Consider the following 27,631-nt stretch of genomic DNA (forward strand, 5'->3'; position numbering starts at 1 on the left):
AGTCTGGGGCAGGTAGCGCTACCTGGGGGGACTAAAGAGCTCTTGGGGAAGGGACTGAACTAACCTAAGGGTTGTGGTTTATCCGGATCCAAGTGGGGATTGGGCATCTATAGAGACTGTCTGTGCCAGCTGTGGATAAACTACATGGGTTCCTCAGAGCAGGAAAATCAGTTATACATAAAGTGTTAACTTCCAACTCCAACAGTTATATAAAGTTTAACATTTCTGCCAAAGCTGTGTGTGATTATTTCCTAGTGGAAATCCCCTAGAGGTGTGTTCCTCAGTGTCCACTAGGTGGAGGCACTGCGCTGTTCCCAGTTCCCAGTATCAATATTCTTTGAGAACACACATCTCCTGAAAATACAGCCCATATTAAGTGAATGTGCCAAGAAAGGGTTACATTTTGGAGGCACTGCTGAGATTCTATTGGGAAGCTGGGAATGTTGGATGAAAGCATGGCTGCACATGAAACCCCACAAACTGTTCGTCAGTGGTGCAATGCTTTGGGACTTAACCCCCGGAAGGTTGCTGTTGTGGGGCCCATGATGCCAAGAGTAAAGGAAGATTCTATTTATGAAATCCTTGATGGGGAGCCCATATTTTTCCGCCCAAGGGTGGCTGCGTCACGGCGAGATTCTGCCGGGGTTCTGCTGAATGTCCTTATAGAGAGCCCCAGAGAGATAGACCGTGAGAGGGTTCCCCCTGATATTGATGCGGGAGATGAAGGGCCATGGAAGGTTGTTCTGCCAGATCTGTCTGATGACGCAGATGATATAACTACCCATGTTGACACCCTTGTTTCCCAGTTTGCAGTTACAGCACCGAGAGGTGTGCTGCCCAGTAAGAGACTGTCTGATTCGCCAGCTGAACAGAGTCAAGTAAAGCAATGTCCATCCAGTGAGAGCGTGGTCTCCAAGGGGAGTCGGCCTAGCTCGGGAGGCCAGCTGGATACCCCTGATATTGTGAGTGCGCTGGGACTACTGACTGACCAACTGACTCAGCTGGCGTGGAATGGTAATTTTAAAAGACTTAAAGTGTTTTCAGGTGCAGATCCGGTACCCTCGGGTGAGGACTCATTTGAGAGTTGGAGAGACTCCACTGTGGTGTCCGTGAGAGATTGGACCGGCCCTGAGGCAACCATGAGAAGGAAGATCCTTGAGAGCCTTCGCTGCCCTGCTGTGGATGTGGTAAAATCCTACCTAGTTAGTCACCCTGATGCTACTTCAGGCGACCTGATAGAAGTCCTAGAGGTGACGTTTGGCCCTGTAGCAAGTACTACAGAGATGCTCCACAACTTCCACTCTACCTTCCAGAAAGAGAAGGAAGCCCTGTCTGCCTATCTGGTGCGGGTGGAGCAAGGCCTGAGACTGCTGGTGAGTCGTGGGGTAATCCAAAGCTCTGAAATGGATTCCCTGAGGATTCGCCAAATGAGGAGAGGGACTTTAAATAGTGACCCTGTTGCCGTGACAATTAGAGCTTACTACCAGGATACACTAACCCCTGGCTATGTTGCTCTGATGGAGAGAGTTCGGCGGGAGGAGGCTGATGCCTATGTGAGGGTGAGGAGGAGTTCCACCCTAGGGCATGCAGAGAAGTCCCCTGCTGATGCAAAGCTGCTGGAGGAAAATAAGAGACTTCGCAAAGAGTTGGAAGCGTTTAAAGCTCAACTGTCTGAGAGAGCGAAAACCCCAACTGAGACGAGGAAACCTCCAACGTGCTACCGGTGTGGCAGGATAGGCCACATACAGCCAAACTGCCCTGTTCCTGATGAGGTTCAGGTCCAGTCTGCACTGTGTAAAGTACGCAGGCGGCGTAAGAGACTTCCAGGGAAATGTTACAAGTGCCATGTGATGGGTCATCAGGCCCGGAACTGTAAGACTTACAAAGGCCCAACAGTACAGAAGTCCTACTATGAGCCTTCCATATCTGAAAGTGACTCCCCTGAAGGAGATGAGGGGTTGAGTCAAAGGGAGACCGCTGTGGAGAACCCTGTGGAGTGTTGTACTGTTTCTGAGTGTAAGGAGGTACGGCAAGCGAGGCCGTTGCCGGTTTTTCCAAGGGGAGAATGTAGGGGATCAGAGAACCCTGTCCCCTGTTTCTCAGTCTGTGATCTCATCCAGCCTAGCTACAGCCTGGGGAGGGATCCGGTTGGCTGGCTGCCCCAGTGCACGTCTGGGAGAGGTGTGCCTAAGCTTTGGAGCCAAAAATCTAGGGGCGGGCCCAGCAGCTTATAAAGGGAGCCCCTGCTGTTGAAAGAGATACAGTGTGAGCAGCCATAGACTTGAAAGAATAAAAGTCTGCTGGGCTGCCAGGAAGGAATCAGTCCTCTGTGGTATCTCTTGTGTGTGTCCCCTGCTGTGGACAGGTATTGCTCATTTGCCTGCTACGTGGGAGCAGCCACCTTTATACAGGGAAGGTAGTCTGGGGCAGGTAGCGCTACCTGGGGGGACTAAAGAGCTCTTGGGGAAGGGACTGAACTAACCTAAGGGTTGTGGTTTATCCGGATCCAAGTGGGGATTGGGCATCTATAGAGACTGTCTGTGCCAGCTGTGGATAAACTACATGGGTTCCTCAGAGCAGGAAAATCAGTTATACATAAAGTGTTAACTTCCAACTCCAACAGTTATATAAAGTTTAACATTTCTGCCAAAGCTGTGTGTGATTATTTCCTAGTGGAAATCCCCTAGAGGTGTGTTCCTCAGTGTCCACTAGGTGGAGGCACTGCGCTGTTCCCAGTTCCCAGTATCAATATTCTTTGAGAACACACATCTCCTGAAAATACAGCCCATATTAAGTGAATGTGCCAAGAAAGGGTTACAAATATGTATGGGGAAGCGATTAAGAGAATAAATAATGTGAGTGAAGAGAGAAGGAAAAATTGTTTGGTTGGGTCCCTGGCACCCCAGTCCGACTCTGCCCCTTGCTACGGGGCTGGGGTGCTGCACCCGGACCATTGGATCATTTAAAAATAGCTAGCCATTCCCACACCTTGTGCCTCAACCCTTTCTCCTTGTAGATTGTAAGCTCTTTTGGGCAGGGCCCGCTTCACCTCTTGTATCGGTTATTGATTACTTTATATGTTACTCTGTATGTCCAATGTATGAAACCCACTCATTGTACAGCGCTGCGGGATATGTTGGCGCTTTATAAATAAATGTTAATAATAATAATAGTCGTGAGAAAAATCCCCCCTGAGTGAAGGGTCCGGGGAAAGGCACCTAAACCAATTCTATGAAGTGTTGAGCAGAGGCTCATTAGGACTGGCTGCTGTAAATGTGGTTTAATTGACTGAGTGGCTTAGAGCAGGCTTAAAACTGCTGTTGACTTTCCTGTAAAACCATAATAATAAGAATCAGATATATGGATCGTATACTGTATTTAAGACCTAATTACAAATGAAAAACAAATTTCTGTTTAGTTTAACAGGTTGGAATCCGGTGCATTAGGCAGAAACGTGCCCATCCGCTCCCTGCTGCTCCCCATTATGCCGCACAAAGCCGCCCAACCCCAGGGGCCTATTCACCCATTCATCAATTCTACTCCTACTTTTCGTGCAGATAGAAATAAAAGGGTCGCCGGGGGTGATTTTTCTATAACAGTGACATGGTTCCTATGTGCTATAAATACCTGACAATAACGTGTGTAAGGGAGCCGCTCTGTCTCACCTGCTGCTTTATTAACTGCTGCCCACGTTAGGCGCTTCTAACAGAATGATCCCCGCTGTTTCCCCTCAGTAATGGCCACCGGCGCTGTACCACTAAGAGCCACGTCGTTAGTCATCAGGACACTAATGGGCCACCGGGGCTTAAATCATTTGTACATAAACACACATGACTGACAGGGGGGCGTTTTGAATAGAAAGTGTATCTTAGAATAGTGAAATCCAAAACAGACACGGGTTGCCTATAAACTTTACTGTGGGGTTTCTTCTAAAATACTGATACTGGTAGAATAAACCAACACAGTTGCATGCAGATTGTATGACACAGCGGCACAGACCCCCAGCATTATATATAACACAGTTACCCCAGGATTGTATGACACAGCGGCACAGACCCCCGGGATTATATATACAGGGTCTCCTTTTGCTTGTGCCAAAAACAAAGAAAGCCCAGAGAATGTCATACTCTTCAAGCTCGTGTATTGGAAATCCTAACCTCTTGGATACATATTCACTGCTTCTCACCCCAACTAATTGCAACAACTGATTGACACGATTAAATCCTGCCTTATTCTACCCTATTTCCATCAATAGGATAAATCTAACTTTCCATCTCCCCATCAGCATCCCAAATATTGACTGCACCAAATCAGCTCCAAGCACAGGACGCAGTTTGCTCTGTACTATGTATTCAGCACAATGTGTAATTTATAGTTGCCCAACACTTGCTTTGTATCCATAGTAAATCTATCTTATCTGTTATCTGCTCTGCAGATGTGGCCCTAGGGCCCTATTGAGACTTGAATAACTACCCCCATAAATACACAGAAGCTTATTTATATAAACTACTGCCGTTGTCAGATTGGGATTTTTACCAGTGCAGGAAATAGAGATTTATATTTCGGTGCATATAAAACCTATTCATTTGGTTCTTAAATATAAATGTGAGGATTCTGGCTGTGCGTCATTATACCATTCAGTTTGGCATCTTATCTGCACAGGCTGCTCTGTAGCCGAGACGTCGGCCGCTGCCTCTTGGCAAGGATTTTCACTCAATGTGAGAGATGAATTAACCTGCAGGGACCTCTCTTCTAATTCGGAAGATCTTTATTGGCTCATAGCCGAACAGAATTCTACCAGTCCCCTATGTGAGCTGCTGCTTCAGTAGGAAAAAGGTTCATCCGTGTAAGCCATTTAAATTGCTTTTATACAGATAAATAGATAGCTGAATCAAGCCTGTTGTCATGTTTAATGTTTATTCAGGGTCTGAGGGGCCATTTTGTATTGATATACTGTGCCCTTGGCTACAAGTGAGTAACTGCAATGGTGTCAGATCTTCAAGAACAGTGAATTAGTCCTACAGGCAGCCCTGTAAGAGAAGCGGGTACCTTGCAGCCTGGGTTGCAGGTATTTTCCATATCTCCTATCTTATATTAACCTTATTATTTATATTTTACTCCATTAAACTTTTTTAAACTTTCTTTTCTCCCCTGCTACCCACTTTTGATGATTTTCACCTCCAGTTTACAGCAGCAGCACTTTATGTTTAATGGGGGCCAGTGGGTCGCAGATTTCGGATAAGGCAGTTTTCCATGATGGAGCTTTCCATGGTGCAACTACAAGAACAAGAGTTCAAAGGAAGCTTCTGGGATTTGTGGGTAGAACCTTACGAAGCAATGCCTTAGGGGTAGGAGGGTCAGAGATAACATTAAAAAAGGATTTTGACGCAATCACCATGTGTAAAGATGGAGGCAGAAACTACAGGCAGTGATTATTTGCTTTTTTACTGGAGAATCAGGCTCACTGCTATGGTACTTAGCTCAGATATACCTGAGAAATGATATTAATGCCCTATACAAGAGGGCTCATTTATGGAATAGTGCTACAAGGGAAGCCAAACTGAGCATTCACAATGGCACTCGCACCCATACATGATCCTAACAACCTGTGGCACGTACCATTCAGCCATCTCTGCACGCAGCTGCATGCCCGGACCCAAGGGAACCCTGGAACTACCATAAACCTGGACCTGGCACTAATTCCAGGGTTCTCCTAGAGCAGTGGTTCTCAACCTTCCTAATGCCGCGACCCTTTAATATAGTTGTTGTGGTGACCCCCAACCATAAAATTATTCCTAAGACCATCAGAAATATGTGTTTTCCAATGGTCTTAGGCGACCCCTGTGAAAGAGTTGTTCAACCCCCAAAGGGGTCCCGACCCACAGGTTGAGAACCGCTGTCCTAATGGATGCATTTGACTTGTGGCACCGTTTGTGTTGGGTATGCCAGAGGTGACACCATCCCCATTCTGAAATTGCATTGTGGGTAACAAAAGATGGCAATTTGGGTATGAAAATTGCACTTTGCATATTGCACCACACTAGGAAATGAGCCTAGAACTGTATGATATTTGAGGTCTACACACTGATATTGTTTCTACTAGAAATCTCATTTACTGCAAACCATCCCATAGAATTACTGTAATATATTAATAAATAACTCCAGGAACTGAGGAAAGGGAAAACCCAGCAGACATGACGGGGATTGGTAGCATGTATGAGAAGTGAAGGCTACTTTATCTCCAGGCTCTGCTGGACCCACTGGAACAGGACAATAATAATAATAATTGTGTCACTTGGCTACTTCAAACATTTATTCTAGGAAAAGCGATAGGCCAAGCCTAATGGCCCTCACCCTATGAAGGCCAGAGTTAGCCCCTGGGATCCTGTGATTGATTTGGACCATAACATGAGGAAGCCTGGGCAAGTAGAAGTATACACAAGGAATTCAGGGGAAAAGATAATGGTAGAAAATGTCATACTGGACCAAATTGCTGTGGAGGAAAATGAATGAGGAAAATGTTTCTTTTGGGATAATGTTTGTAATGGAAATAATGTTCATTGTCCCCCAAGCCAAATGCCACTATGGGGAAATCAATTACTTTCTCAGTTCCACCATAAGCTTTTGGGCAGAGCTCAGAATCAAATGCTTATCAGATATAAGAGTATCACTATAGACACTTTCATGGCTGCCCAAAGGAAAGTAACACATTTATACATATCTTTCCCCCTAAAACGACATTTTGTGATGGCCAATGAGTCGGCACCATACAGAAGTTTGCTTGTCCAGTGTTGAACCAACAAGCAGGAACCTTGGCCAGATACATTGGGTGGGCGAGAGGCAACTGGCAGATGTTGAATCATCTTGAAAATTTAATTTCCATCTCTCCAGCTATTTCTGTGTTTGACCGGCTCATTGTCATTTAGTTGGAATTGGCGTATTGGACATTCCAAGTTGCTAATAGAGAAGGAATTGAGTGGATCTGTGTAATTTCTCTATTTACTACATTATCAAGGTTCCATGCTGCCAGACAGCTCGTGTGTAAGTAAATGTGTAGGTCTGGCTGTGCTTGGCCTCTTTCTGTTCTCAGCGGGATCAGAGCTTTGGTTCTGTCACGTCTCATTATCAGTTTCACTTTACGTAAAATAAGAAGAGTATGAGACTGATAAGAGCACTCTATTTCCAGAATAGAAAGCATCTGCCAATTCATGGTGAAATAGGAACAATGCCCAGAAAGAATTAATTATAACCATAAACCCAAGGCGCTTATAATAAACTGACCAGGCTTTTGTGGACAATAGCTTTTTTGTAATTTGGTTCTGCAAAAGATCTGCCATTTTGGCAGCCTCACCAAACTGTATTTAATATTATGACAAATGCCAGCAAATGGTAAATTGTACATAACATATTAATGCTAAGAATGTGTATGTGAATATATATATAAACACAATGACATATTATGCAGCACAAACTGAATTAGACAATCTATAGACAATATATATGGTACATTATGGTACATAATCCCCAGCTGTTGCGCTGTTATGTTGTTTCTATTCATGGATTTTATCTTTGTTACAGATATATATTGTAAGAATAAAAAGGAAGGTAACTGAGTAAGGGAGCATATTCCCATTCTGTTTGCCGGTCAGGTCACATAGAAACTGTCAGAAGATGTTAAGGCAGAAAGTTCTCCAAAGGGCAAATCAATTTACTTTCAGGGGACACGAAGCTGCCGGGTTTGAGTGCCGCCAAGTGACAGCTCTATTTATCTTGGTTCCGTGCACTTGGGCTCTGTGTGCGGATTTAATACAAAGCCACAAGGGTACCAGGTATTAGTTGTAGTTTCCAAGGAACAGAGGCCCTTATTGGCGAGTAAGTGGACACTTTCATAGTGAGTCTAGTTCTCTCTATGGATTCTCTCATCTCCGGCATCCCCTCCCCTAAAGTCTTGCTGCTTTTTCTAAACTCTAAATGTAATTTGTCACCTTCTTAGCAAGCGAATTGGCAAGTTGGTCCATGTAGCCTGCACAAGCGATGCCTTATTCTAGCTTTGTCTGTTGGAATTCCATCCCACTTATAACTGAATTCCTTCACTGATGTAGATTCTACCACAAAAGAAATCATGCCCTATGAAAGGGAAGAGTTGCCCTTTGGCTAGCATTGCCAAATTTTTCAAGGGGCTTTTCAGTTTATAGGGTTGTAAATGGACAAATTTCCCTCTGGTTGCAGGTGCCCCACTCACATTGTCAATAGCCAACCCCCCAAACACATAGACCTGCCCTCTTATATCACCCCACCTCCATGTATTTGCACCACTCCTTCTGTCCAGGTTTTGCTGCTGGCTAAAGTGGTAGCCCTACCTTGGCTTGGTTTAGAGAAGCTGTAGGGCCCTCTTTAGCTACTGTACTGGTTATCGGTTGTATTTATGGATGTGGATAGCCTTTCCCTGCCAGAGAGCAGCCTGTATAAACTAAACATGTTATTCACTTGGTGCCAAACTGCCCACTGGAGCATTCGGCTGCTCTGGCAAGTTACGTACATAAAGAAAAAGGAATGGTAAAATCACGGGGGGTTCCATGTTGTGCCTGTGGTTCTAGACACTTGCTACATAGGGTTGGCAGCTTGGAGTCCTTCTTCCCTTCTCCCCCCAGTGTGATTTTGCCTTTTCTTCCCCTTTAGACTATAGTTGCATGTCTCAGATTCGCAGGGCTGATGTGCATGGTGCCATGTTGAACTGCTTAAACATAAGATTTGGAGCCATAGTTATTTGCTGTGCAAATGGGTCAATAATTCGTCTTAATAACAGTTGCCTGATTTATCATATGTTTGGCATGTCAAGTGCTGATTGGCTGCTATTACCTAAATCCCAGAAGCACTGCTTGCCCTTTAAGATGCTCCGCCTTCTAATTCCACACTGCCAGATAATGCCCATGTTTCATGCCCTGCTGTCGAGAGCCGGACAGATTGTAGTTACAGGATCTGCCCTATAAGCACTTTTGTTTTACATTACACAGTTAAAACAAATTATGGCAAACAATTTGTTTGCTAGAAAAAGCACAATTCTAGAGAAGAATCACGGGTATTATCCCCCCCACAATCTCTCTGCCAATGGGGAAATGTCGGACCCATATAACCTACACTGTATTCATGTAGAAAGGTGCAAATGACACGCTGCACTGTTATTAGGATGACTGTTATTTATGGCGTATATATGTTTAATACGGCGCATTACACATACATTTATAATGCAATAAAATCATTCCTTATGCGGAAATTCCCACCGAGACTTTATATTTTATAAAATGCTTAATTACACCCAGCACATAGATTTCTTTCAGGCCCACAGTTTTGGCTCCCACGGCCCAGGGGGATAAAGGGCCCTTCTCCTGCCACAAGTTGGTGGCGCCTGGTGGCTGGTGGTTCAGTTCTGCTTGATTTAGAGAGCAGTGACTTAACCACTAAACCCCAGGAGAGGTTTTACGCTATAGGCAGGGGCAAATCTAAGTGGTTTCGCTGCTGGGAGGGAATGGTGACACAGCGCCCGGCTGCACCTGTAATTATAAAGATGCCATTTTCTCAGCCATTAATAAACACATTAACCAGCAGCAGCCCAAGAAATTGAAACCGAATGAGGCAAATTGCACAGATAACATTTATCTGCACCGTCGCTCCCGGCCTTTCCTAGAGCTCACAGAGCTCAATCCCCCGGTTCCAATGACTCTGCACAAATCTAAATACATTTGCAGCTTTTTGGCTTATTTCCCTGTCGCTCTCCTTTCCTTTTCTGCTTCTTCTCAGATATTTCACGACAGATTCCAGATGTAAAGCCTCTTTATGTGTTGGGATTAAATGAAAAGTAATCGATATCTTCTTTGTAGGCTCCGGCCATGCGTATATGTGAATGAGGCTGTGAATTTTTGTAGATAAAGGTATTATATCTTATTATTCTAATGCTTATATATATATTTATTTTTGAATTAGGGATTTACTTATAATAGATTCCTTACCTGTATGGCTATATGTAGAAGGGAGAAGGATGTACATGCAAGATAGAAAAGGAAGGAACCCACAAATAGCATGGAAGTAATGTAGGAGGTAGGATTAATGGGAGCACATTTGCCAATTGTTATGGGCCTGGGCCAGAGGGGCCCACAAGGGCTGAGGCCCGCCAGGTTATTTCCCGGGTGCCCTGCCTGCCCAGTCTGACCCTGCCCAGCAAGCAGCGTCCTGCCCCAAAAACTTGCCACCCTAGGCCCAGGCTAATCGTCCCATGTGTTTATTTGTTCATAGCAGAGTCCTGTGTATAAAGGGTTATCACACCCTGCCGCTCTGTGTATAAATAAACTCCCTTTTTGGTCCCTTCCACCAGCAGCCCCTGTGCATTATATGATTTCCTATAGATCAGTCAAACCCCTTACTAGTATATGGCTGAAACGTAGTATCTTGGATCTGTGTAAAGGTGGCCATACACGCACCGATAGGTTTCGTACGACAGTCGGTGTGTGTAGGGTTGAGTGACAAGGCAAACGATATTGCAAATATCGATATCGATATCGATATTGGTCGTCTCGTCAATTGGGCGGGACAGAAAACTTTGATCGCCCACTGTTGAAGGCATCCGAGCAAAGGCAAGCATTTAGGGCTGAATCGTCAGTTAGGGGTAAAATTCCTATTGTTCTACCTCTATATCTGACGATTCAGCCCTGAACGTTGGAGGGTACGTGGAGGTCTATGGCCACCTTAATAGAACAGAAAGAAGGCTTTTAGAAGCTGGGGAAGGAGAAGAACCCACTGAAGGCACACAGGCAGGTAGAGAAATAAGCAATGATTTGTTGGTTTGGCCTTATGGTTGTCTTCCTTCTCACGCCTTCCTATGCCCCAGCTGTAAAGAGGCAACTGGCACATAAATATATTTTCAGTCTGGACTGAAGGAATTGGCACTTGGAATCACGGGTCCCTGCCATGTGCAATAACCCCTGACAGACACAAATATACTGGAATTAGGGGGAGAATGCTGCATACTGGGTATTAAAAGACATTACTATTTGCATCCAAAATTGCACACAGCACTCTGGTAAGTTAACAAGCCTTTATTTTTCTATTATCAGTTATTCATTCCTTATCTGAACTAGTGTTTGTTTCTGTGTCATTACATTTTTTAATTACATATTGATTGTGATTTATCTAGGTCCCTATTTATTGTTTTATTATCATTTAATTAGGGAATTATATGAGCCCCCTCTCCCCCTGGGCTCTTTCTCCATCAGTTCCACATTACTGCTTCTTTTCTCCTCTTTTTGCCAACTATAAATATTCATCTCATGCTAATAAATAGATGATAAAAACAGAATAGTGGAAGCGACTCCACATTTCATTTTATTACCCAAGAATGACAAAGTGGCTATCTTAGTAGTTATTAATATAAATAATTAAACACTTATATGTAATCTATACAATTTTCTCCGGAGGAAACTGAAAACTCCATATTAAATCTGACAGTTTCTCTCTCGTGACGGAAGAATAAATCCCTTTTATATAAAACATTAACCCTACATTTACTTGTGCACGCTAGCATTTATACACGTGACCAATCGGTACCATAGTTCGGTAACAGCCCCCCAACCTGGTTTATCATAATTCACAGTAAATAAGACAATGTGTAACTAGCAGTCTGGGTAACTTTTTAATTACAGACCAAGGCTGGAACATCAGGGAAAGCAGCCACTTATAGCCACTGAATATACAGTGGCTTGCAAAAGTATTCGGCCCCCTTGAACTTTTCCACGTTTTGTCACATTACAGCCACAAACATGAATCAATTTTATTGGAATTCCACGTGAAAGACCAATACAAAGTGGTGTACACGTGAGAAGTGGAAGGAAAATCATACATGATTCCAAACATTTTTTACAAATAAATAACTGCAAAGTGGGGTGTGTGTAATTATTCAGCCCCCTTTGGTCTGAGTGCAGTCAGTTGCCCATAGACATTGCCTGATGAGTGCTAATGACTAAATAGAGTGCACCTGTGTGTAATCTAATGTCAGTACAAATACAGCTGCTCTGTGACGGCCTCAGAGGTTGTCTAAGAGAATATTGGGAGCAACAACACCATGAAGTCCAAAGAACACACCAGACAGGTCAGGGATAAAGTTATTGAGAAATTTAAAGCAGGCTTAGGCTACAAAAAGATTTCCAAAGCCTTGAACATCCCACGGAGCACTGTTCCACCGATCATTCAGAAATGGAAGGAGTATGGCACAACTGTAACCCTACCAAGACAAGGCCGTCCCCCTAAACTCACAGGCCGAACAAGGAGAGCGCTGATCAGAAATGCAGCCAAGAGGCCCATGGTGACTCTGGGGGGCTGCAGAGATCTACAGCTCAGGTGGGGGAATCTGTCCATAGGCAACTATTAGTCGTGCACTGCACAAAGTTGGCCTTTATGGAAGAGTGGCAAGAAGAAAGCCATTGTTAACAGAAAACCATAAGAAGTCCCGTTTGCAGTTTGCCACAAGCCATGTGGGGGGGGCAGCAAACATGTGGAAGAAGGTGCTCTGGTCAGATGAGACCAAAATGGAACTTTTTGGCCAAAATGCAAAATGCTATGTGTGGCGGAAAACTAACACTGCACATCACTCTGAACACACCATCCCCACTGTCACATATGGGGGGGCAGCATCATGATCTGGGGGGGCTTCTCTTCAGCAGGGACAGGGAAGCTGCTCAGAGTTGATGGGAAGATGGATGGAGCCAAATACAGGGCAATCTTGGAAGAAAACCTCTTGGAGTCTGCAAAAGACTTGAGACTGGGGCGGAGGTTCACCTTCCAGCAGGACAACGACCCTAAACATAAAGCCAGGGCAACAATGGAATGGGTTAAACCAAAACATATCCATGTGTTAGAATGGCCCAGTCACAGTCCAGATCTAAATCCAATGGAGAATCAGTGGCAAGATCTGAAAACTGCTGTTCCCAAACGCTGTCCATCTAATCTGACTGAGCTGGAGCTGTTTTGCAAAGAAGAATGGGCAAGGATTTCAGTCTGTAGATGTGCAAAGCTGGTAGAGACATACCCTAAAAGCCTGGCAGCTGGAATTGCAGCAAAAGGGGGTTCTACAAAGTATTGACTCAGGGGGCTGAATAATTACGCACACCCCACTTTGCAGTTATTTATTTGTAAAAAATGTTTGGAATCATGTATGATTTTCCTTCCACTTCTCACGTGTACACCACTTTGTATTGGTCTTTCACGTGGAATTCCAATAAAATTGATTCATGTTTGTGGCTGTAATGTGACAAAATGTGGAAAAGTTCAAGGGGGCCGAATACTTTTGCAAGCCACTGTATATAATATAGAGGGCCCCTTGGGTATCAATATATCAGTTTAATACAAGTAATTTTTGTGAAAGATTTTGGGGGGGGTAAGATTTTTTGGGGAGTTCACAAACCTCTAGTGCCTCCATGAAGTAAAAAATTGTATAAGCCTTTGTATGTACCCTAGCAAGGCAGACACCCTGGGGCAGGAATAGACGGGTTGAAAATCGGCCCTGGAATTTCAAGTATACAGAGTCCCACCAGCCCAATAAATAGTGACTGACTATGGTATCTTACAGCAGCCCATAAAGTAGAGAAAGTAGTACTGATGCCCCCGGATACCTGCCATTGTATCTCAATCAATATACAAAGCAAAATTGAGAGCCTCATTCAGTTTTGTGCTTAAAAGGTGTTTAACCAATTTATTTTGGACACAGAGTGGGAAAACACATGTAATATTTTGGGCAGTCATGCCACCCCTCATCCGGGATGCATCCGGAGTTGTTCTGTTTTTTGGGAATGTTGGGACTTGGGAAGTATAGGGGAGAGGCGGGAAGTAGCTCAGGCTTAAGTAGGGAAAGCTGTTTTTGGATAGGGCTAACCAGGGCAGGTTGGTCCTCCAATAGCTGACAGTTATGAGCAGGGTCAGACAAGGTGGTTAAGGTCCCCTGCGGCCCACCCAACCCTCTCCCCGAGGGCATACTTAGGCATGTTGGGAGAGGGGGACCTGGGGGCCCCTGGAGCACCCAGCAGGGATCGGTTCTGGACTGGGTTTTTTCCTGGTGTCCCCCCAGCCCAGTCCAAACCTGGGTGAGAAGTAAAAGGCAGCTAGGTTAGCTAGCAATAGCAGCTGTGGCCCTTTCCGGGAAGTTAGTGTATTGTGTGGCCCCTCACTGTGTGCCAGTTAGGCACATCTGTAGCACCAGTAGGGTGGGTAGCACCAATAGAGGGTGGGTAGCACCAATAGGGTGGGTAGCACCAATAGAGGGTGGATAGCACCAGTAGGGTGGGTAGCACCAGTAGGGTGGGTAGCACCAATAGGGTGGGTAGCACCAATAGAGGGTGGATAGCACCAGTAGGGTGGATAGCACCAGTAGGGTGGGTAGCACCAATAGAGGGTGGGTAGCACGAGTAGGGTGGGTAGCACCAATAGAGGGTGGGTAGCACGAGTAGGGTGGGTAGCACCAATAGAGGGTGGGTAGCACGAGTAGGGTGGGTAGCACCAATAGAAGATGCAGGAGGGAGTAGAATCTCATTAGGTGACTGTGAGGCAGAGAGAGGGAAACTGAATAAATACAGATATTTCTTTTCTATCATCTAAAGTATTTTGCAATACAATGTTATTGTTCCCAACAAACTCAGAATGCAAATAGTCAGCCTTAATTAGAGATAGCCGCATAATTGGCCATCACTGCAGGCAGCGGCATTAAGCGGCGGCCGGACAGAACCGAAAGGGAAATTACTTTCCATGCAGAAAAAGACAATTAAGAGTCGTGCCTTCCCACCTAGGGGTAAATCTGCCAACTAACAAAGTGAAGCCAATTCTGCAATTAACGGATAATCATTTTCCGGCTGTTGGAACTGTATTTACTGGGATGTTGGTTACAGACGCGGCTTTCGTATTCATGTTATATGTTTTGAGGAGTGGTCCTCTCTCCTCCGGTGCTGCGTCCAAAATGGCGGCACCCATAGACATTAAAGACCTGGGTTCAATGCCCAAATATGGGTCCTTTTTTGTGCAGTTCCTGGGTGAGTCTAAATTGCTGTTCTGACTTGATCTTCTGGTTTCCTGACTTTCTGCTTTGATTCAGAGTATGATCGATTGCTTCCCCCACATTTGCCTGAATACGACCTTGATCTTTTAATATGTTATAGAATGTCCCATTCCAAGCAGCTTTGCAATTGGTCTTCATTATCTATTTTTTTTTATAGTTTATTAATTATTTACTCTTCTGATTCTTTCCAGCTTTCAAATAGGGGTCACTGACCTCCAGCACCTATTGCTTTGTGAGCTTACATCTTTATTATTACTAGTGATGAGCAAATATTTTCGCCATGGATCCACAGCGAATTTCCGCATTTTGCCATTGGCGAATTGTCTTGCGAAACTTGTTGTGCGTCAAAAAGGGTTGCGGTCGTGTCAAAAAAAAGTTGCAATTGCGCCGAAAATAGGCGCAGTCGCGGCTAAAAAAGTGCGTTTCGCAGATTTTTCGGTGAAGTGAAACGAGACAGATTCGCTCGTCATTAATTATTACTACACTTTATTCCTTCTCTCTCTATTTAGGCCTCATTCTATTCACAATCCACGCTCTCATTCATACAACTGTAGATTGTAAGCTCTTTTGTGCAGGGCTCTCTTCACTAGTGATGAGCGAATCTGTTCCATTTCGCTTTGCCGAAAAATTTGTGAATCTTTCAAAAGATCCGCGAAATGGCGAAAAATTTGAGAAGCGGCGAAAATGATGTGCAGCAAAAAAAATTGTTGCCCGCGGCTATTATTTTGGCGCATGGCTATTATTGTCGCCCGCGGCTATTATTTTGTCGCACGGCTATTATTTTGTCGCCCGTGGTTATTATTTTGTCACACGGCTATTATTTTGTCGCACGGCTATTCTTTTGTCGCCCACGGCTATTATTTGGTCAATTATTTGGCAATTTTTTTTGCCGCACGTCATTTTCGCAGTTTCGCAAAGCGGAACGGAACAGATTCGCTCATCACTACTCTTCACCTCTTGTATCGGTTATTGATTGCTTTATATGTTACTCTGTATGTCCAATGTATGTAATCCACTTATTGTACAGCGCTGCGGGATATGTTGGCGCTTTATAAATAAATGTTAATAATAATAATGTTAATAACTGCCTGGTTGCTAAGGTATACAAACCCCTAGCAACCAGATAGCTACTGAAATTCCAAACGGGGGTGCTGCTGGATAAAAAGCTGAATAACTGAAGAAGAACACAAGAAGAAATAGTTGCAATTAGTCTCAGAATAGCACTCTCTTGACAATGATGCTCAATCAGCTCCAAACACCAATGGGATTTTATGGGAAAAACGCACAGTTTGGGGCTGGGAGGGATTCAGGCAGAGATTTAGTGCAATGTCGACTGCCCCTTTAGTTATTAATACTATGAGGCCTTATGGAACTGAGCTGGGTTTCCAGTCGACGTAGGCCTGTGGCTTTGCCATCCTTCATATGTCTGGCTGCAGCGCCAGGAGCGGATTAGTGAGGATGAGAATTATGAATGGACGATTTCCTGCCAACCATTTCCACTGTCACTAATAAAAGAGCAGCCATTTATCTACATACAGGAATTTATAGAGCTATAGAATTCCAATCAGTCCCGGGCACCGAGGTCAGCGAATGAGTTGGCTCCAGCGCCCCATGAAGCTTTCTCTCCTTCCATGCATACTTTATAAATGGAAATGATACCCAGCGGAAGAATCTCATTAGGTTAGGTGGGAGTTTTGGGCCAATGGGTGGAAGGGAATTATTAATATTTTTAATTCAAGTCTGTAAGAGGCTCCGCACTGACCCCATTAGCAGCTTGGCTTGTACGGCACATTGGTGGCTTATGGGAACTGTGTTTAATCAAGTAAATAGCAGGTTTGGGCTTTAATAAAACCCATCAAAGAATAAAGAAAAATCCATACAAACAGCTTTGCCAGGTGTCACCGGGGGTCTCTATTCTCTATTTCGTTATATCATAGAGACTAATATCCCCTCTGCGGCTTCAGATGGGGTTTTTGCCTTCCTCTGGATCAACTAGTAGTTAGGCAGGTTATATATAGGCATTAGGGTTGAACGTGATGGACGTATGTCTTTTTTCAACCCAACTTACTATGTTACTATGTTACTATGTTACTATGTGTGGCACAGTTACATTATTCCCTACACTGTGGCCTATTGTTACTTTCCCCACAACCATGGAGTAAAAATACCTTTGATAATCACAGCCCTTTGTCAAATTAGTGAAACGCTGAAAAATTCACAAAATGCTGAAAAATTAACAAAATGCATTTCCTCTACAGGAATAGAGACTGGTACCTTCAGTTTGGTGCCAAATACAGTGGGAGATGCACAAAGGGAAAGATTTAGAAGAGTTACTGCCTTTCTGCTTTAAAGGGGAACTCTACCCAAACACAACTTAAGCTTTTGGTTTGGAACAGTTCCCTAAGCCCCGCCCCCTGTTCCCCTGCTGATCCGGCTGACTACTTTGTGACTCAAATAAAGTGTAACAGTAGTCGCCTGCCCTCAGCCTGCCTTCAGCCTGCCTCCTCCCAATCCCACAATTCCCTGCTGCACACGTGATGTCAATAGGAAAAGGAACATCCCAGTGCAATGCATTGTGGGTTATGTAGTTCCTGCATGTGTCTGTAATCTGTGGAGAAGCTGTAACACTTTGTAACATCAATGTTTTAGTCCCTCCTCCCCTGCCAGGATTTCAAATGAGGAAGAACTATTTTGCAGTTGGATATCAGCATATACAAATGGTATTTTTTCATACTTTAATTTGGTAATTATTCCTCTTTAATTTGGTGTATTAAACAAAATAGTTGCCCAATATATAGGGACAAAGACAAGGAAGTTGGAAGAGTTGCTGCCTTCTCTGCTTTCAGTTACCCTATATCTGTCTGTTTTCTGTTAGTCTGACCTACAGTATTAGTGCCCAGTAGCTATAGTTAGATAGTTAGGTACCTTTAAATAAAGCCAATTTCTCCCTTGCACTGCAAACTAACTAGGAATTAGTAAGTGCTATGTAATAAAGGAGAGACCTTATTTGGGGTTCTATATTAAAATGTTTTCCCTAACTCCCCTAAACTGCACTTAGTAAGGCTCCTGGGCAAACAAATAGTGTATGAGCAGAGTATATATATATATATAAGTATTCTGTTATGGGAATTGCCTCTCTGTCATGTGAGCAGTGATCCCAGCTCGGTGCTAATTGCCCAGTGTTAGTACATGGCAGTGCTGGTTGGTAAGTGCTAGCGCAGTCACGCCTTTGTGCCAAATAATTCAACTCTGATTAATATCACATTCTGTCATTACATAGGAGACAAGGCATGGGGGGGCTGCCAGCCCTGAACTGATTCCTGCTGGGCACTCTGGGGCCCACAGGTTCCCCTCTACTGATGCACCTAAGTATGCACGGGGGGGGGAGGGGGGTTGAGTGGAAGCGGGTCCCTTTCCCCCTATATAAGGCCCCTGATTCTCTGTAACAGAATGGGGAGCCCCTTGTTATTCTGGGGAGCCATCAGCGGGTCCCTTTCCCCCTATATAAGGCTCTTGATTCTCTGTAACAGAATGGGGAGCCCCTTGTTATTCTGGGGAGCCATCAGCGGGTCCCTTTCCCCCTATATAAGGCTCCTGATTCTCTGTAACGGAATGGGAAGCCCCTTGTTATTCTGGGGAGCCATCAGCGGGTCCCTTTCCCCCTATATAAGGCCCCTGATTCTCTGTAACAGAATGGGGAGCCCCTTGTTATTCTGGGGAGCCATCAGCGGGTCCCTTTCCCCCTATATAAGGCTCTTGATTCTCTGTAACAGAATGGGGAGCCCCTTGTTATTCTGGGGAGCCATCAGCGGGTCCCTTTCCCCCTATATAAGGCTCCTGATTCTCTGTAACGGAATGGGAAGCCCCTTGTTATTCTGGGGAGCCATCAGCGGGTCCCTTTCCCCCTATATAAGGCCCCTGATTCTCTGTAACAGAATGGGGAGCCCCTTGTTATTCTGGGGAGCCATCAGCGGGTCCCTTTCCCCTATATAAGGCTCCTGATTCTCTGTAACAGAATGGGGAGCCCCTTGTTATTCTGGGGAGCCATCAGTGGGTCCCTTTCCCCTATATAAGGCTCCTGATTCTCTGTAACAGAATGGGGAGCCCCTTGTTATTCTGGGGAGCCATCAGCGGGTCCCTTTCCCCCTATATAAGGCCCCTGATTCTCTGTAACAGAATGGGGAGCCCCTTGTTATTCTGGGGAGCCATCAGTGGGTCCCTTTCCCCCTATATAAGGCTCCTGATTCTCTGTAACAGAATGGGGAGCCCCTTGTTATTCTGGGGAGCCATCAGCGGGTCCCTTTCCCCCTATATAAGGCTCCTGATTCTCTGTAACAGAATGGGGAGCCCCTTGTTATTCTGGGGAGCCATCAGTGGGTCCCTTTCCCCTATATAAGGCCCCTGATTCTCTGTAACGGAATGGGGAGCCCCTTGTTATTCTGGGGAGCCATCAGCGGGTCCCTTTCCCCCTATATAAGGCTCCTGATTCTCTGTAACGGAATGGGGAGCCCCTTGTTATTCTGGGGAGCCATCAGCGGGTCCCTTTCCCCTATATAAGGCCGCTGATTCTCTGTAACAGAATGGGGAGCCCCTTGTTATTCTGGGGAGCCATCAGCGGGTCCCTTTCCCCTATATAAGGCTCCTGATTCTCTGTAACGGAATGGGGAGCCCCTTGTTATTCTGGGGAGCCATCAGCGGGTCCCTTTCCCCCTATATAAGGCTCCTGATTCTCTGTAACGGAATGGGGAGCCCCTTGTTATTCTGGGGAGCCATCAGCGGGTCCCTTTCCCCTTATATAAGGCTCCTGATTCTCTGTAACGGAATGGGGAGCCCCTTGTTATTCTGGGGAGCCATCAGCGGGTCCCTTTCCCCTTATATAAGGCTCCTGATTCTCTGTAACGGAATGGGGAGCCCCTTGTTATTCTGGGGAGCCATCAGCGGGTCCCTTTCCCCTATATAAGGCTCCTGATTCTCTGTAACAGAATGGGGAGCCCCTTGTTATTCTGGGGAGCCATCAGCGGGTCCCTTTCCCCCTATATAAGGCTCCTGATTCTCTGTAACAGAATGGGGAGACCCTTGTTATTCTGGGGAGCCATCAGCGGGTCCCTTTCCCCCTATATAAGGCTCCTGATTCTCTGTATACAGGTAGGACCTGGGTGCTAATTATGATAAGAATGTGAGACCTTGGTGAAAAAAGACTGATGAAATTATTGCTTTTATTCACCCTGCCCCATAAGCAGAGCAGCTACTGTCCCACAGCAATTCCTGTGACTGTTCCCAAGCACAGCAGGGGGGACCCTTCCCTTAAAGGCAGAATATTACCACTATTATGTATAGGCAGGTACATTAGCTTGTTTTTGGGGTAACTACACTGAAGGGGTTTCAGGGACTAAATGCATTATATTTAATGGCACCTTCATAAATGAACCTTCTTATGTATTTTTCTGTACTAAGCACAATTCAGCAGGAACAGCCCCCTATGTATGCTCATAGCCTGTACAGAGAGATACCATAAAACTATGGCACATAGGGATTCCCCTGTACTAAGCACAATTCAGCAGGAACAGCCCCCTATGTATGCTCATAGCCTGTACAGAGAGATACCATAAAACTATGGCACATAGGGATTCCCCTGTACTAAGCACAATTCAGCAGGAACAGCCCCCTAAGTTTGCTCATAGCCTGTACAGAGAGATACCATAAAACTATGGCACATAGGGATTCCCCTGTACTAAGCACAATTCAGCAGGAACAGCCCCCTAAGTTTGCTCATAGCCTGTACAGAGAGATACCATAAAACTATGACACATAGGGATTCCCCTGTACTAAGCACAATTCAGCAGGAACAGCCCCCTAAGTTTGCTCATAGCCTGTACAGAGAGATACCATAAAACTATGGCACATAGGGATTCCCCTGTACTAAGCACAATTCAGCAGGAACAGCCCCCTAAGTTTGCTCATAGCCTGTACAGAGAGATACCATAAAACTATGGCACATAGGGATTCCCCTGTACTAAGCACAATTCAGCAGGAACAGCCCCCTAAGTTTGCTCATAGCCTGTACAGAGAGATACCATAAAACTATGGCACATAGGGATTCCCCTGTACTAAGCACAATTCAGCAGGAACAGCCCCCTAAGTTTGCTCATAGCCTGTACAGAGAGATACCATAAAACTATGGCAGCATAGGGATTCCCCTGTACTAAGCACAATTCAGCAGGAACACCACGCTCCGGATGCTCACAGTCTGCATGGAATGATACCAAGCTTATAAGCCAGCACTCTCCGGGCTGTTCCTGGGGCTCATAATCCCCATGGGGGTGTTTAGTCTAATATCCTGGAGGCAACTGGATTGTTTGGGGTCCCATACACTTCATTTTTTCAGCTGTTCTCTGAAACCCCTATTTAATATTCTTCCCATATGTCCCAGTGAATGAAAGCTCCTCTCATTAGTTATGTAGGTTACAGCGTGTGCTATTCATAATTACAGAAATTACTATTTTTCCCCTTTGTTCCGATGGCTGGATACTGTGCGCGCAGAAAGTTATTATGCTTTCGCGAACGTGAATATGCATGAATGGTTCAAGCCCACAGGCAAACCATAGCCCACAGCTGCTTGCCCAAGAGATGTCTCCCAATCACAGAGTAATGTGAGTAAAATGTAAGTATATCACCATTTTCCATTATAAATATGGCCAGCAGAGGTTGCTGTTTAATTGGAGCCTTTAGATTTATTTTCTCATGTGAGCACCTGTCACTGTATAAGGATATCAAAGCTCCATGGCTACAAGGCTGCAGCCAGATGTAGACAGCTGAGGGCATTCTATGAATTCCCCCTACTGTAAATGATAAGGATATTAGCAGTCACTGAGGGGTTCTGTGCTCATATAAAGGCAGAAGGCTGCAGGCTGAGTTATACAGGGAACTCTGAGTATCACTCATGTGTTATAAGGGATAATGTACCCCCTACTGTAAATGATAAGGATATTAGCAGTCACTGAGGGGTTCTGTGCCCATATAAAGGCACAAGGCTGCAGGCGGAGTTATACAGGGAACTCTGAGTATCACTCATGTATTATAAGGGATAATGTACCCCCTACTGTAAATGATAAGGATATTAGCAGTCACTGAGGGGTTCTGTGACCATATAAAGACACAAGGCTGCAGGCTGAGTTATACAGGGAACTCTGAGTATCACTCATGTATTATAAGGGATAATGTACCCCCTACTGTAAATGATAAGGATATTAGCAGTCACTGAGGGGTTCTGTGACCATATAAAGACACAAGGCTGCAGGCTGAGTTATACAGGGAACTCTGAGTATCACTCATGTATTATAAGGGATAATGTACCCCCTACTGTAAATGATAAGGATATTAGCAGTCACTGAGGGGTTCTGTGCCCATATAAATCCACAAGGCTGCAGGCTGAGTTATACAGGGAACTCTGAGTATCACTCATGTATTATAAGGGATAATGTACCCCCTACTGTAAATGATAAGGATATTAGCAGTCACTGAGGGGTTCTGTGCCCATATAAAGACACAAGGCTGCAGGCTGAGTTATACAGGGAACTCAGAGTATCACTCATGTATTATAAGGGATAATGTACCCCCTACTGTAAATGATAAGGATATTAGCAGTCACTGAGGGGTTCTGTGATGTACATAAATACAGATGAGAAAGTATGCTTCTGCCTACAGCCAATAGAAAAAAAATACAGACTAACATGAATCTGTAATTAAAGACATTTTACCAGCTAAGCCTAATTAACCAGCACACAAATGAGCTTAATGCAATGGTTCCCTGAGCTGCTGGCAGGGATGTGTGCGAGGGGCTCAGCAGCACGACTGTGTGTGTATAATAGGGACAGTGTGTATAATAGGGACAGTGTGTATAATAGGGACAGTGTGTATAACAGGGACAGTGTGTATAACAGGGACAGTGTGTATAATAGGGACAGTATAACAGGGACAGTGTGTATAATAGGGACAGTGTGTATAATAGGGACAGTGTGTATAACAGGGACAGTGTGTATAACAGGGACAGTGTGTATAATAGGGACAGTGTGTATAATAGGAGCAGTGTGTATAACAGGGACAGTGTGTATAATAGGGACAGTGTGTATAATAGGAGCAGTGTGTATAATAGGGACAGTGTGTATAATAGGGACAGTGTGTATAATAGGGACAGTGTGTATAATAGGGGCAGTGTGTATAATAGGGACAGTGTGTATAATAGGGACAGTGTGTATAATAGGGACAGTATAACAGGGACAGTGTGTATAATAGGGACAGTGTGTATAACAGGGACAGTGTGTATAACAGGGACAGTGTGTATAATAGGGACAGTGTGTATAATAGGGACAGTGTGTATAACAGGGACAGTGTGTATAACAGGGACAGTGTGTATAATAGGGACAGTATAACAGGGACAGTGTGTATAATAGGGACAGTGTGTATAATAGGGACAGTGTGTATAACAGGGACAGTGTGTATAACAGGGACAGTGTGTATAACAGGGACAGTGTGTATAATAGGGACAGTATAACAGGGACAGTGTGTATAATAGGGACAGTGTGTATAATAGGGACAGTATAACAGGGACAGTGTGTATAATAGGGACAGTGTGTATAATAGGGACAGTGTGTATAATAGGGACAGTGTGTATAATAGGGACAGTGTGTATAACAGGGACAGTGTGTATAATAGGGGCAGTGTGTATAATAGGGACAGTGTGTATAATAGGGACAGTGTGTATAATAGGGACAGTATAAAAGGGACAGTGTGTATAATAGGGACAGTGTGTATAATAGGGGCAGTGTGTATAATAGGGACAGTGTGTATAACAGGGACAGTGTGTATAATAGGGACAGTGTGTATAATAGGGACAGTGTGTATAATAGGAGCAGTGTGTATAATAGGGGCAGTGTGTATAATAGGGACAGTGTGTATAATAGGGGCAGTGTGTATAATAGGGACAGTGTGTATAATAGGGACAGTGTGTATAATAGGGGCAGTGTGTATAATAGGGACAGTGTGTATAATAGGGAAAGTGTGTATAACAGGGACAGTATAACAGGGACAGTGTGTATAATAGGGACAGTGTGTATAACAGGGACAGTATAACAGGGACAGTGTGTATAACAGGGACAGTGTGTATAACAGGGACAGTGTGTATAATAGGGACAGTGTGTATAATAGGGACAGTGTGTATAACAGGGACAGTATAACAGGGACAGTGTGTATAATAGGGACAGTGTGTATAATAGGGACCGTGTGTATAACAGGGACAGTGTGTATAATAGGGACAGTGTGTATAATAGGAGCAGTGTGTATAATAGGGACAGTGTGTATAATAGGGACAGTGTGTATAATAGGGACAGTGTGTATAATAGGAGCAGTGTGTATAATAGGGGCAGTGTGTATAATAGGGACAGTGTGTATAATAGGGGCAGTGTGTATAATAGGGACAGTGTGTATAATAGGGACAGTGTGTATAATAGGGGCAGTGTGTATAATAGGGACAGTGTGTATAATAGGGAAAGTGTGTATAACAGGGACAGTATAACAGGGACAGTGTGTATAATAGGGACAGTGTGTATAACAGGGACAGTATAACAGGGACAGTGTGTATAACAGGGACAGTGTGTATAACAGGGACAGTGTGTATAATAGGGACAGTGTGTATAATAGGGACAGTGTGTATAACAGGGACAGTATAACAGGGACAGTGTGTATAATAGGGACAGTGTGTATAATAGGGACAGTGTGTATAATAGGGACAGTGTGTATAACAGGGACAGTGTGTATAATAGGGACAGTGTGTATAATAGGGACAGTGTGTATAATAGGGGCAGTGTGTATAATAGGGACAGTGTGTATAATAGGGACAGTGTGTATAACAGGGACAGTATAACAGGGACAGTGTGTATAATAGGGACAGTGTGTATAATAGGGACAGTGTGTATAATAGGGACAGTGTGTATAATAGGGACAGTGTGTATAATAGGGAAAGTGTGTATAACAGGGACAGTATAACAGGGACAGTGTGTATAATAGGGAAAGTGTGTATAACAGGGACAGTATAACAGGGACAGTATCACAGGGACAGTACCACAGGGACAGGACCATCCTGCTGCTGTGATCCTTTCACTGACACTGTGCTCCATAAAGGCAACACACCGCTTTATACACAAATGAGCTATTTCTATTTCTGTTCTAAGGTCCTCCCTGACAGAATGGGATTTGTCCCTCTGCAGATACAGCTCATACACATATAATTCCCCGGTATAAAGCCACCACGTGGAATTAACCTGCTCATCCCTGTAGATTAAACAATGACATCCCTGCTGATAGAAAGCACATTGATAAGCCATAAGAGTACTGACTGTACAGCCAAAGTCTGGGCTATCGGTAACCTCTATACAGGTATGGGGCACATCTCACTGATCCACAACTGAACAGCAGGGCATACCCAGCCCATGTATATAAAGTAAATAGCCCATACCTGAGGCCATGCCAACCCCCTGGCATTCAAGGGGCTGCCTGTAGCTCATCCATACACGCTGTTAGGGAGCGCTGAGTGGATTCCAGTGGGGAAGGTCGTTTGTCCCTGCAGTCCTGTCTCTGAGCAAGTCCATGGGAGAGTATGCACTGGCGGAGAGGCAGCAGTACACTGCATGTTAATTCCAGCCCATAGTTTGGCACAGGGAAGCACGGAGAGGTGTGCCTGCGTGTGTATATGAATATGTGTGTATGAATGTGTGTGTGTGTATATGAATATATGTGTATGAATGTGTGTGTATATGAATATATGTGTGTGTGTATATGAATATGTGTGTGTATAGGAATATGTGTGTGTATAGGAATATGTGTGTGTGCCGGCACTCAGTGGAAGTGGGCACAACGCTGAGAGCAGCCTGGCACAAGCATTACCATGCCAGGGAAGGGAAGCACTGGCAGCACATAAAGAAGGCAATGATCAGAGAGGGAGAGAGTTCCAATTATTAGAGAGAGAGGGAGAGTGAGAGTTCTAACCTGGGTTTGTGGATAAATGAGACAGTAATGTGAGGCACCACTAGAGGTCTGATGCTTGGCTAGCCCACAGGTGTACAGTTAACTGTTTAGCGCTCGCTCCCCTCGCTCTGCTTCCCTGCCTCATTCTGCTCTTACATTGCTCAAGGTTACAGCAATAGGGATATTTATCGGGTGTTAATAATTCATTCAACCTGATTAGAATGAATATAGAAATGCCAGAAACAAAGGGATTCCATGGGGATTTCATTTCCCTGCATCACCAATAGGCTTATTTGGATGAGGTGTGGAGATGTGGACCTGAAGGGGGTGAACTCCCACAATAACCAACACTGATTGTCTAATTAGTGCAACTATAATTGCAATTAAATAGTGCCATGGTATTACTGAGCAGGAAGGGGACGTAAATCTGTTGTAAAGGTATATTTTGGGAGAGAGAGGGGCAGAGGTTGATGTATTTGTTAGAGGAAGAAATGAAGAGGCCGGAGGATTTGGTCGGCAGAAGGAAAATGCAGCTGATGAGTTGGGGGAGAGGGGGCAGAGGAAAATACATTGCAATAGTGTGGGGTGAGAGAGTATGTTTCAGGAAACAAGACAAATAAAGGGGATTATTGTATTGGGGGGAAGAGAAAATGAACAAGTTGATGAATTTGGGGAGCAGGGGGCAGAGCCTGAAGTATTGGGGAGAGTGAGAGAATAAGTCCAAAGGGTGATGAATTGACAAGGAGGAAGGATTGGGGTTATTTTATGGGAAAACATAACAATGTTACATATTGCAAAGGAAGGCAGATAAAGCTGTACTGGGTAATATAGTTCTGAGCCCTCTGTGCTAAAATGGACTCCTGATTCTAACCTAGAACTGTGAATTACCAATCCCATCTTTTGTGCTTACTGCACCCCACCCTCCAGCCACCCACCCCTGGGGGCACCGACTCCATGATTATACTCTAAGCAGGGACAATACATTACATACCAGTTGTTTCATTAATGCCTATGTAATTGGACACAAGGATTTGCTTATCCACTAGTAAGGATCTGAGGTCCATGTAATTCCACCGTTACTGTGTATATATTGTGTATAAAAAGTTATGTTGAGCCTTGGGTACTGACTAATAGTCACATGGGATATTCGATTGTGGATTTTTAAAAACAGACACTTCTGTAAATAGGTTGAGTCCAAAAGGGTTGGCACGCTCTCTAGGTCACATTCGCTCGGAGTGTTTATTCAGAGGTGTATGTAGAAGGCTACCAGGTCCCAGGGTAGAACCAGTATTACAAATCTATATTGGAATTTCTCATGTTAGTACCACACTCAGCACTCACAGGGGCTGCTCCCTTTATTGTTACATGGGCTGTCATCTAGGAACCGGCAGAGCTATCAACCCCGGGAAATTGTCTCTTGGGGGATTATTGTGGCGCACAGAGCCCAGCACTGATATCCTGTGGTCACGTGTTGTTTGATGTCATCACATATGCGTGTGATGTCATGGGATATTCACTGCG

General features: G+C 44.6%; 1 protein-coding gene across 1 annotated transcript in view; it reads right to left on the minus strand.

The window, feature by feature from the left end:
- Positions 1 to 25,896, minus strand: part of LOC100490372 (octopamine receptor) — a 64,601-nt gene extending 38,705 nt beyond the window's left edge. Inside the window, exon 1 of the mRNA XM_002937281.5 lies at positions 25,602 to 25,896. Coding sequence (XP_002937327.2) covers positions 25,602 to 25,650 — 49 coding nt within the window. The 5' untranslated portion in view covers positions 25,651 to 25,896. The remainder of the gene's footprint in view (positions 1 to 25,601) is intronic.
- Between the last annotated feature and the right edge of the window lie 1,735 nt (positions 25,897 to 27,631).

Source organism: Xenopus tropicalis, chromosome 1 (assembly GCF_000004195.4).
Source record: "Xenopus tropicalis strain Nigerian chromosome 1, UCB_Xtro_10.0, whole genome shotgun sequence".
Taxonomy (NCBI): domain Eukaryota; kingdom Metazoa; phylum Chordata; class Amphibia; order Anura; family Pipidae; genus Xenopus; species Xenopus tropicalis.